At 39.7% G+C, this 12,652-nt stretch overlaps 1 protein-coding gene across 1 annotated transcript in view; it reads left to right on the top strand.

Moving 5' to 3' along the window:
- The window catches only part of ANKH (ANKH inorganic pyrophosphate transport regulator), a 104,811-nt gene that overhangs the window by 50,392 nt on the left and 41,767 nt on the right, over positions 1–12,652 (top strand). The window contains exon 2 of the mRNA XM_027739006.2: positions 6,365–6,581. Within this exon, the coding sequence (XP_027594807.1) occupies positions 6,365–6,581 (217 nt within the window). The remainder of the gene's footprint in view (positions 1–6,364; positions 6,582–12,652) is intronic.

The following is a 12,652-nucleotide window of genomic DNA, read 5'->3' as shown; positions in this document are numbered from 1 at the left end:
TTTCTCCACTGACATTAGTGGAAACGGCAGTGGTTTAAGTTGTCTTCATACAGGTGTTGGGCATCCCTGTTCCATAGACATTACACGGGATGTGTCCTGAAGGGCTTCCCACCGTCATGGCTAATAGCTCTCTTGGCTTCAAGATCTGTGTTCTCCACATCCCACAGGGAGGCAACCATCTGCAGCAACTGATTCACCTCTCCACCATTTCTCCCTGTCATAAGTATTTTGAAGCTTTGTCAAATCTAGCTTGAAAAGGAGACATGTTTTGGCTTCACTTAGTCTGGTTTCTTTCCTGTAGTTCTGCACCAGTATCATCTGCAGTCTCCTGTGGCTTTTCTATTTTTCTCTACCTCCTTGTGCTGTTTGTTGTCCTTAAATCTACACAAAGGCAGTGGGTGCCCCAGGGCCAGTGTACCATAGCTGCTCCTCCAGCTCCAAAACATGTCCTCTTCTGCCTTAGTTCTTGCCATGGGAAGGATTTCCCATTTTCACTGACGTGACTGTTGCCACTGCTGCCCTAGTTGTTCCTACACCTCCTGGCTATGCCTATTTGAAAGTGCTGTTCCCCAGTGCATCCCAGGTCAAGTAAAAGCTGCAAGTGCTCTAGAATTATGTTATTTTGGATTTAGAGAATTTATTTAAACTTCTCCCAAGACATACTTTGATATAACCTGGACATTTGATAGTGAGTGGATAGTGTTAACAAGTAAAACTGAGATCCTGATCATGGTCACAGGATAACAGGCATTTCTATTAGAGTAAGAACTTTGCAAAATGTTAATTCTTGCTTTTCATTGCTGCTCAGGAATGTGAATGTGGAAAAAATTGCCACCAATTGCATTTCGTGGCTTTTGTCTTTTTTTTTAATTATTTTTTGTTTTGTATATGGGCTTTCTTCTAGGTTATATTCTCATTACTTGAGCAGAGTAAATTGGATTGAAATTTTTTGTTGACTAATTTTTTTTAAAGATAAAATGTGGCAGTTGCCCTGCACTTTGAATTACAAAGAAGCAAGTAGCAGAACTTCAGCTCTCGTTTTTGGGGCAGTCCTGATGCTCAAGGACAGCCTCTCCATAGATAGGCCATATACCCTAGGGATGTCTAGGTGTTCCTCTCTCAGGACAGGCATCTTGTGTTCCTTCAGATGCATGTTCAGAGCTCTGGTCTCTTGCTGGGGACTGGGATTATTTCTGTGGGTTGAACCAGTGTTAGCATTTGCAGTGCTGTGGGCAGGGGTGACTGGCTGTTATCTCACAGCCAGCTTTAGTAACAGAACAGGGGGAAGTAAAGGTTTTTAGTAGTGGGCTAATAGCAATTGACCTCAGATGGCATTTCAGTCATCTGATGCATGAGCTACAACAGATGCTGACCCAAAATTAGATATACTGAATTAGGGTGAAAACCTTGCAGAACAAAACAAAACAAACCCCAAAACAAAAGACCTAAAACAATGAACACTCTTCAGTCATAATTTTCAGGATACAAGGTCTGAGTCCCTCTACCCTACAGGGCTCTCTCTTCGTATAGTATGTTTGGACAGTCTGCTTGAGCCAGAATAAATGTGTGCATGTTATTTTTGCCCAGTTTTCTCCCACTTCTATGCCTGTGTCTGTGGAAGTCTTACAGAAACCTGTGTCAGAGCACTAGCTGTTTATGTCAAATTGCCTATCAGGGGTTTCTGCCTTTATGCTTTTACCAGAAGCAGAGATGCAGATGTGATAATGCTCAGGTTGTCACCTACACAGTGGTCTAATTATGCCGTGCTTACAGAGCATCAGATGTGTCAGGTGTCCTTCTGGCAGTGGTGACAGCAGGAGGCAGAACAACCAGAGCCAGCTGGTACATTTGATGCTGAAGATTGTAGCATGACAGGACTTAGTAAATGAAAACTCAGCCAACAATCATCAGGAGAGATTATTTGACACAGGGGAAAGACTGTCCTCTACATCAGCCTGCTCTTTACCTGGATGTGTTGGCACTCTTCCATTTTTCTTGGGAGAGAGCAGGTAGGAAGAAGGGTAACCATTAAAAACGTTTGCTGAACTGAACATACATTTGGCCGAGATACTGCCAAATTGAGCAGATTTTTGATGTCACTCTTGGGTAAATAAATAGCCTGAGCAAACTTGAAAACATCTCAGCCAAGATCCCAGCTTTGAACTGCACGGTCAGTAGTTAACTTCAAATGAAGTAGAAAATATGCCCTTCTAGTCAGATATAGACTATTGAAATTCTATGCAGTATGTAAAACAGTTTTAAAATCAGAAGAAAACCTATACAATAGGTATTGCTTTCTCAGTGTATTTTTAAAATATTTTTATATGTCTAAACCAATGCAAAATAAAACATCAGTCATCCAGTAGTCTCTGGGAGGAGAGGATCATGTGAGTAATGGTTAAACTCTATAGAGCCAGTTCAAGAGATGGACTTTGAATTTTTGGCAACAGAGATGTGTAGCCATAGATTGAAACCAAACCTTTTCTACCAATATTAGTGTATAGTGCTAAAAGCTCATGCAAAATAGGACAAGTCATTTGACATTTTTCTCACAACTGTTGCTTTTTAAATCGCCGCCTTTGCCTGCAAAAGTTTGTTGGATTCATCCATCATGCATGTCCTAGAAATTTGATAGAGGTCTCATATGTTCCTTGTAAGAGGATAAAGCCAGCTGCAGTACCCAATTGTTAAGATGTGGTTACTGACTTGAAATGTCATTAAGTGTATTATTCGGTATTCCTCTGACTTGAATCTTTTGGGTAGGAGTTTAAAAATGCTAATCCTCTCTGATTTTAGTGAACATTAAAGACCGCACACAATTATTCATTAAAAAAAGGCTCAAAGGGTTGTTACCATGTCCTCTAGTAAAGATTTCATCTTTCTAGTGTTAATGTAATGTGTTATAGAAAGACATTGTATAGAAGTAACTGTAGATCTTGGTGTCTGCCTTTTTGAGAAGTATTTTAGGAATATGACTTATTTCAACTAACTTGTCCATGTACTTACCAGACTGTGCTGTGCCTGAAAGTGTTCTATGGTTTTTTTCCTGTTATTTCTAAAAGAAGGGTCACCAGTATCTGTGGCTTGGTTTTAATCACGTGTGAAGAATTGCACTTCACTGTGACACTTTCACCTAGTACTGTATTATGTTCAGTGGTTCATTAAGAACTCAGGAGAAGGTGATGTCAACAATAGTCTGTCTTCCAGCATCTGGATTTCCTAGTTATCCCATCAATTTTGGTGTGAATAAGCCATCTCAAAATAGGCTGACATCTGAAATATGTATGATCAAGCTACATGGTTGTATTAAATATTGTCATTAGTATTATTACTACCTAGTTCTGTGTGATTTCATTGACAAGCTACACAGATCTTTGTGAAGTTATGCTCTCTTGTGAATACAGATGCTAGTGATGAACCTTTGTTATTGATTTTTTGTTCACACAAAAAGCATACAAAATAGAGTCAGATTAAAAAGTGAAGACCTTGCCCTAGTTTATATTGTCTTCCTTTATGACAGATTTAATTGGAACTCTAACAGGAAATTAGACTGTAAGATTACCAACTGCATGGGTGGCATGCCATGAAAGATCAAATGCCTGCATCTTTCATATTGCACCCCGAAGCAGCTTTATCAATTATCTGGGATTTCTTGTGGGTTTAAGGATATTAAATATGACATCAGCAGCTTCAGCAGCAAAGATATTCAAAGGTACATGGGGTAGAAAAGCTACACAAGTTTTCTTATAGTGTTTGAAAGTTGAGGATGAAGAGCCTTTTACATTGTCATCTAAAAGTGAAAAAGGAAAAGACTACAGAAGCTAAACCATCTGTACACAGGCCTATTGACTGTTCATTTCCTAAGGATCTTTCCATAGAAGCACTTAGGAGGATTGCTTTTTCAGCACTAGCCTCTAGAGTATTTCGTCATGTCAGCCAGGCATTCCACAGGAGTATAAATTAATGGCAACATTCCTCTTAGAGCAGTCCCTTTTGTGTTTTGCCAGTTTACCTTACCTGGTACATAGGGTGTCTCCAGGGAAGATTACTCAGGAAGTTACCTACTTGGCTGTCATTTGTTCATACAAAAAAGACCAGTAAAACCAGAGAGGGAGAGAAAAAGGAATGCTCAAGTCTTTCTGTCTGTCCTGCTTATGTGGGAAAACTTAGTTACCCCGGAGCCAAATTCATATGGAACTGTTTTCACTGGCATGAGGTCTGTGCTAGGCAAAGATTTGTCTCTCTGCACAGGCATCATAGTGCCATGCCTCTTGACAGAATGTTATTTCTTAAAGCCAGGTTATCCCATGGCCTTGTCAGAAGTGGATTACCATCCTCCACAGACTCTGGTATTCTGTAGTTGTACAAAGCAGGAAGGAAGCACTTGTGCTTTTGAAACTGTGCTGGAAATAATTCAGCTGTTTACATGTGACAAGAAGCTTTTAAATTAGACTGCCTGAAATTGGTTAGCTGTTTCTCTTTAAGTTGAAGCTGCCAGAAAGATTTCACTTTTGACAGAAGAAAAGAGAAGGGAAGAGCCATGATGAAGGAACCTTTTATTTGTCATAATCTAAGGCTATTTGCCTGTTACTGGTAACAACAACTGAGAGATTCAGCATCTCTAGGAAGTTTAAATTAAAAAATTGTATACACCTTAATACCAATTATGACATCATCCAGCTAAACTTGACTATTCACTTCAGAGGCTACAGTCTTCCACAAATTGTTTGAATGCAGTTTTGTGAACCCACTAGTGGTTTTGGCGTCTGCAGATTAAATATAATTTGAATTGATACCAGTGCAGTAGATGGAATTATCTATATCCCAGGAGAGGTTACATAGAGGAGTTGCAGTTATTCCATATCTAACACGTGGTGTTTTCAGGAAGGAACAAACTGAAGCAAGACCGATGAAAACATTTGGAGCCTCAGGCATTCAGGTCAGAGCATATTACAGGAGGGAGATTTGGCAGGCATCAAGGATGGAGAAGGTGGTATTTTCTATGGCTTTTTTGCTATTTTGACAGTGCAGCTTTAGTTTCAAATATTAATCATGTCTCACAGGAAGAGTGGAAAAGAGCAGTAGGAAAAATGCTCATTTCTGCTTCACGGATGCAGTTTCTTTTGAAGTCAGTAGGAGTTGCTTGCTTGTATGGTCTTTGGAAGGGAAAAAAAGTCAAAAGACTGCAATAAAAAGGCTATGCTTACATTTGAAATGGAAGGACTTTACCACAGTTACGTGATGATACTCTGCCTGGTTTGTTCATTCAGGTAAAGTGGTAATAGGATGGCTGTGTAAGTGGACAGACTGAGGTGGGTTGGCAAGATGTTCCTGATTGGTCTCATTGTCATGGCCCTGTCAGCATGCATCAGCTGTAACCCACAGGAGCTAAATACTTGTTAAAACAAGTCATATTTCATCCTTCATGCTTTTTGAATCTAATCTTGTTTTAACAGTTTGCTGGGTGTACTAGATGATTGATGCTGTCACACTGCAGATAAAATCTATCATTCTGTCATTTTTATTCAATATTTGAGAAGCATTTTTGTTCAAGATGGAATCTGAAGGAATGTTACACATTTTTAATATGGTTCACCTCAGTTATAAAAATAATCCATCTAATTCTCTCTGATTCATTGGCAGACATTTCCTAAATACGGACCTAGAATGAATTAGTATGTTAGTTGTACCTGAATATGTCTTAAAAGATATGTGCTGTATTTCTTTCTAAATATGCTACAAGGAGATGTAAATGAATATAGTATCAGAACCTTGTAAAATAGATGAAAGGATATCAGTTATGTTTAATCATGGGCATATTTGGCCTCATTTCATAATAAAAATCATAGACTAATATTAGCTATTAAGAACAATTACATGTGCTGTTGTAAAAAGCTTGTTACACTGAAAAAAACTTTTGAGCTCCTGAACTTTGAACAGTTAATAATGTCAGAGTTTTTACCTTTAAAGATGACCTGCAAGTACCGTGCTTTGTTCAAATCAGGGCTGAGGCCTCAAAGCGATATTTCAGTGATCTTGTATCATCTGTGATTATTAGTAGGTCATAAAATTATTCTAAAAAGGGAAGAGACTGACTTCTGGTGTAGCAAGAGTTCCGTTATACACTTTAGAGACAGATATTTACCTTATCTTCAACTCGACTTGAATTTAGTCTATATTAAATTGTTTTACCTGCGTAACAGGTCACAAGCTACTCCTGCTGAATCCAGAGAAATAAACTCCAGCTTGGGATGAAAACAATGACAGCTGTACTTGCTTGTTACTTCAGAAACCAGATGCAGAAAACTGTGTTTGGTATACTTCCACATGTGCTACATTATTTGCTCTTTTTTTGTTTCCACAGGCCTTGAATAGGGGCATTGCTGCTGTCAAGGAAGATGCTGTGGAAATGTTGGCCAGCTATGGGCTGGCATACTCCCTGATGAAGTTCTTCACGGGTCCAATGAGTGACTTCAAAAATGTAGGTCTGGTGTTTGTGAACAGCAAGCGAGACAGGACCAAAGCAGTTTTGTGCATGGTTGTGGCTGGCGCTGTAGCTGCTATATTTCATACCTTAATAGGTAAGGTCACTTCACATGTAGTTGTGTCATTTCATTTGCTTCCCTTGCCTGTTCTTCAAACTGATTAATGTGTAGGCTTAATATTTCATTTGTAAGTGCAACAGGAGATGTAAAAGAGATGAAATCTCTTGGGCTGGTATCATGCCCGTCCACACGATTTTTATTACCTTTTAAACAAATTGTTAAGGATCAGATTCCACCCACAGGGCTCTCCTGCCTAGCAGCTGAACATGCTGCTGATCTCTTTCAGTCAGGTGTGTGAGCAAATCTTTGGCTAGGTTGACAGGTTGCCTGAAGCTGATAGCTCAGTGTTACTGTTAGGTAATGATGATCAACTAGCAGTATCTGCTGGAATGGGTTTGGCAGGGTTTTAAGGTGTGCTTGGTAGGGCTGTCTGTCAGTTCTTGGTAGCATTGTCAGTGTACTCCCTCTGTACCAATCCCTTTGCTACTTACAGTACAAAACTCGAAGCAAGTAAGTGCCAGCATGCTCATTAAAATATCAGGTATTACTCTCTACTACTGCTAGTCATCGTCCACTTCTGTTGAATAATTAATCTGTAAGGGAGGAAGTAGTTAATAAGAGCACTTTATACCAAACTGAGGCCAGCTCCCTGAGTGTACTCTGACTCTGAAACAAAGAAAATACACAAGCAAACATGAACTGAATGTAAAAAGTAAGGCAGTCACAGAATTTGCCAGTTTCTGAGAGCCTGGAGAAATGGGATATCAGCTCAAGCATCAGCCACAGCAATAAAAAGTCACGTGACTTGGAAGACTTTTAACTTCATCCTCTCCAAAAACTGCACCGGATTCTCTGCACCTTCTGGCTCAGTCTACAGAGCCGAAATCTCTGGACCTCAGCAAGGAGGAGCAGGAGATGCTGGAGGAAGAAGCAGAAAGGGCATTGCACTGAGCAGGTAAAATCCCAAAAGCTGAGAGTTCTAAGGGGTGGGAGGGAGGAAGTAATGTGACAGCCTATGGAGCCTCGTGTCGGTTGACAGGCAGTAGTGTTGAATTGGATGACCAGCAGTAGGGGGCCATTCCATCACAGAAAAATGGGAAATGCAAGTGTAATGGCAATATCCTGAATTGCTATGAAATCACAGAGTGGCCTGGAAGTGAGGCACCATTAATTGTCAGTCTCTTAGTATCTCAAGAGCAACATGTGTTGCTGTTCAACCTATAGTGTTAAAGAGACTAGACTAGAGTAGACTAGACTAGACTAGAATAGGACTATTTCAGTTCCTGCCTGAGTAGGTAAATCTGGTAAATTCAAATGCCCTCTGCTCTTATCCTTTAACAGGCTGTCAGCTATAGTCACCAGCTTTATGTGCCTCCCAAGCACTACAGTTTGTTGACTATCACATCGCTTATTCCACCACTGATACGAGAGCCCTGTGCTATTTACCTTTGCTCCATGTTATGGTCACAATAAATGCTTACAATAATGGCTCACTAGGCATGGCAACTCTGTACCAGGGATAAGCTCATGCTAATTTTATAAGCTGAATACCTGCATTCAAGTTAATTTAATTCACTGAAAGCGATTGGTCACTTCCTCAATATGTTGATATTTGAGACTGCTTTATTGAGTCAGTATTATAAACTTTGGGCCATTTGTACATTTGGCACTCATGTTTCTTTGCTTGGAATGTTTCTTCAGCCCCCAGAGCTGCTCTTCTAGTTGCTCACTTGCTTTCCTGCCAGTGCTGGTCAAAATTTTAGGCTTTACCAGCTGGATAAAAAATTATTTTCTAGTCATTCAGTATTTTATTTTAAGCTAGGATAGATTTTAACAAAATTTAAAGTATAACTGTCAAATTTCCAGGTGAAAGACATAACTGGATTTTCCATGTGGGACTTCTTATTGAAAGGAGATGTTTGGAACAACGGTTGGAAAATCTGCCAGATAAGTTTCTTGCCTTTGCCTGGAAGTTTAGAACTTCTGAAATGCCCTCTGCAGATACTGGGGGAAAAAAAGGAGGCTGTGCTTGCCATGCTTTAAAGTCCTGAATTAAAGGGCTGCACACAATCTTTCAGCTGCTTATGGTGACAGACTGCAAAATATTTTTTAGTATTTTAACTTGCCTATGCCTGAAAGTATGCAAAGGCCACAGCAGAGACTGGCAGAGCGCCCGAGAGAATGGAGTTAGTCAGATTCTAGCACCAATTGCCTGGGCGACGTTGCCAAGTTTTATGTTCCAAGTTTCCTTTGAACCTGTTTCAAATCCTGATTATTCTGCTCTGACCCACAGATGCACAGCCTGCCTAGCAGGAGGAAGAGAAGGAGTTCAGTGACAGGCAGCCTCCTAGGACCTGCAACTACTCCCCAGCAGCTACAAGCCTATCACAGGCTAATCTACAGGAGACACAAATACAGGGTACTGATGCTCGGTGGATGAAAAAGAGAAACAAACAACACTCAGGGGACTGAATTTCTTCTACATGCCATGAATATAGGGCTAAGGAAGATGACATGACTATCTGCTGTGGACTGTCAAAGCCCAGGAAGAAACAGGAAACAAAAAGCCTGATGAAATACAGAGTACCAAAAGTCAGAAGGAAGAAAACAAGTGGTGGTAGAAACACATTGACCACAATGAATCACCACATTTCCAACTGCGATAGAGACTATTTGCAGTCTACACACACAGCTCTTCACAAACAGCAACCTCTACTCATTTAAAATATCAAAACAGACTGTCTCACCCACCTGACTCATGCTTCATTGCTTCAGCACCAACTCCCCACTACTGCTTCCCCTCTGGGCCTCACACAATCCTCTATGGGAGTGACTGGCTGAGCTAAACTACTCGAACTCACAGTTGCAAGCTCTGGGTCCCCACCACATTCCTATGAACATCTGCAAAGTCCTCACCAACAGTTCCTATCACTTCCCTGTACAGGTATCAGTAAGAACCGAGAACCAAGTTGACTGAAGGGATCTGAAACTATATTCTCATCCCACTTATAATGCTGCTGCAAACCTTGGTCAGTACAGTATTCCTGGATTTGCTGTTTCAGGTGTCATCTGGAAATAGAAGATAGTATGCTGCCTTCCTTCCATTGAGCTATTTTGGGGGTAGATACTGCTGCCATTTAGGGTTTCCTGGTGGGAAGTTCACTGTGTAGCCAGAGTCTAAAGTGTCTCATTATTTCAGAGATTGGCATTTTGGTGGCTGTAAGAGAAGGGATTCAAGATGCTAAGCCTGTCTTTGTATATTTTTGATATCTTACTAAATTGCCAGCTTGACAGAGGAGAAAAGTAATTTATATAACTTTATGCTAACATAATGCATTTCTTAGTGTTGCTTGCAAGCCCTTCAAACTAAGTGAGTCCTTTTAACACCAGTGTCATGAAGGACATGCACATTTTCTTTGGCAATAAAACAGCATTGTTCAACTTTTCACTAGGTTACTGAGAAATAGTATACTGAGAAATTTTATTTCCTCTTGAATAACTCTCTGAGGTTCTGGAAATGACAAGGCAGAAGTTATTTAGAGCAAACATCCTCTTTGCTTAAGCAGACATCCTTAATTGGTGCCCACTACACCTGATTGAAAACTACATGAGAGATCATGGTCATCACCAGGAGAAAATGGTTGGAACTTTAGTAACCAGTAAACTTTAGTATAAATTAACTTTAGTAATCTATAGCAGATTGGATGGACAAGACATATGAGTGATTTGTTTTGTGCCCATTTATTACTAATAGGCTAGTGGGCATAGGCCACTCCAGCATAGATTGCACAGGGGAAAATTTAGCAGTTTCTGATAATCCCACTGATCCTTTTGAACTTCCCACATGCATAGTCACTGTATGTACATGAAAGATCTGCATAAGAAGTGAGACATAGGTGTAATCTCACCAATTCCTGTGTAACACTACCGGAATTTTCTAGAGACTAGGAGTTACAGAGTGGGTTATGACAAGCTGAGGGTTTTTTTCCAATCAGTCTTGTTCAAATGTGCCCACTGTACTGGCTCACACTGAACATTTTGCCCTGGAAAAAAATGACAGGAGCACAAATCAGAATATAATCCAGATTTGCCTTCCTCCCTCCCCCAAATAAAATTAAAATGTTATTCATTAAAAAAATTTGTCCTGCTTCAGCATCTTCACATGGCCATTGTTAAAGCAGTAACATGCTTCCCTGGCTGCCCCAACCCTTCTTCCACAGCAGGGGCAGTTTCTTCTCAGGAAGATACTCGGGGCAAAGGAAGAAAGCCTAACACCAAAGCACTTTTGGATACAATGACTGTTTTATTTAAAACAGCCAAATTTTGACACTCATGAGATGCTGGCTTATCTGAAGATATTTCAGATACCAACTGTCATTGATAGATTTGGGAAAATCAACTAATGGAATTTTGGAACTAGAGCTGAGCATGGAAAAAGGTGATTGCAGTAATCAGTCTGCATTGAGATGCTCCCAAACTGTTTTGTTTTTTTTCTAATTCATGTAAAAATAAGCAGAAAAAAAACCCCAACCAAACACAAAGCCTTAGACGCTCTGATCATCTGGGCTTTCACAAGGGGGGACACAGGCTTTTTCTTCTGTTTTAGATCAGGGTAATCAAAGACATAAAGGAATCTATATACCTTATGCCATCTCCAAATGAAGATTTGCTATTTAGTTTTATTTTTTCATGTTGATATTTTCCTATCTGCCCAAATCACTTAGCTGAACAAATTAGCTCAGGTTAGAGCATGGTGCTAATACCACCAAGGTCATGGGCTTGATCCCCGTATGGGCCATTGTCTTAAGAGCTGAATTCAGTGGTGCCTGTGGTGCCCTTACAACTCAGAATATTCTGTGATTGTGATTGAGAAACTCCTGATCAGCACCAGTTTTAACCATGTGAGCCATCTTTCTGACAAGTAGCAGAATAGATTTTTTACTTCTAAAGTCTCCGACTTAATTTTTAAAACTGGCAGCAAAGTATGAAAATGGAATGTGTCTAGAACATGCTTTAACCCAAAAACATTTTTTTGATTCTTTTTTTCCTGTGGTAAAGCTAGTACTGACATGTAGCTCCATGCCTGGAAGAAAATGGTATCACTTCCTATGAGAGTTTCTTTTTTTTTCCTTATGATTGAAGTATAACATGTTCAGTAGTAGTCAGCTCCAAAATAACTATAGTACAGCTATTTGTCTGAGACTGCTGGCATCATTAAGAGTGTGTTCAGTTGTTTTAAAAATATCTGAAGTTTATGTGGTAATGATTGGCTTCTTAGAGAAATTGGTGTAGGAAAGAGGAGATCCAATTAGGTATACAGTTTTCAATGTCATTTCTTAAGCTTCTGGGTCTTAAAACTCAACTGGAAAAGCCAAAAGCAAGAATTCCTGCTTAACTTCTGTAGCAAAATTGATCCACATAGCAAAATAAATTAGGTATTAGGGGAGAGCAAACAGGCAGCTTGTCTTGGAGTTGGACTTCTCTGTTTTGGTTGAAATTATGTAAGAAATGGGAAGCGCCATCTGCTTCAGACTCATGTAATACTCTTTGGCTCTGTGGTCTATGTTATTAATTTTGCACTGTTCTACATAATAAGTTTGTAAGGTTGGCCAAGGTTAAGTTCTAATTGCATCAGCAATTGCCTGATTCACAGCTCAGTGGCACATGCCTGTATATTTGTTAGTAAAACTCAGCTTGCTGAGTCCTTCTTTCTGAGGAGGGAAACATTCATGGACACCAGCAAAAGTAACTGTTTGCTTTCACTGACATATGAAATAGTTGGCCATTTTGAAAATAACGTTTTAAGCTTAACCATTACGGTTTTGAAACCAAATTCACATTAAAAAGTGCAGTTAGACTTTTTTTTGATGGAGGGAGAAAAAAAATACTAAAGCTAAGCTTACAGAGCTCAGTGCTGATATCCCTAGAAATTTTAAAAATGTGGTGCTGTGGGCTGTGATGGTATAAGTCCCATTGAGAGTGCCTTGTCAATAAACTACAACCCTATGGTGAATTGTTTGTTCCTAGAAGTGAGAGTAGTTTTCCGTGATAGTAAACTTAAAAAAAAAATAAATTTAAACATCACAATGGCTTTTAGAGCAAAAAAA

The sequence above is a fragment of the Pipra filicauda genome, unplaced genomic scaffold, assembly GCF_003945595.2.
Source record: "Pipra filicauda isolate LSUMZ 115617 unplaced genomic scaffold, ASM394559v2 scaffold297_size1274073_pilon, whole genome shotgun sequence".
NCBI lineage: Eukaryota > Metazoa > Chordata > Aves > Passeriformes > Pipridae > Pipra > Pipra filicauda.
This window is presented reverse-complemented; position numbering and strand designations above follow the sequence as displayed.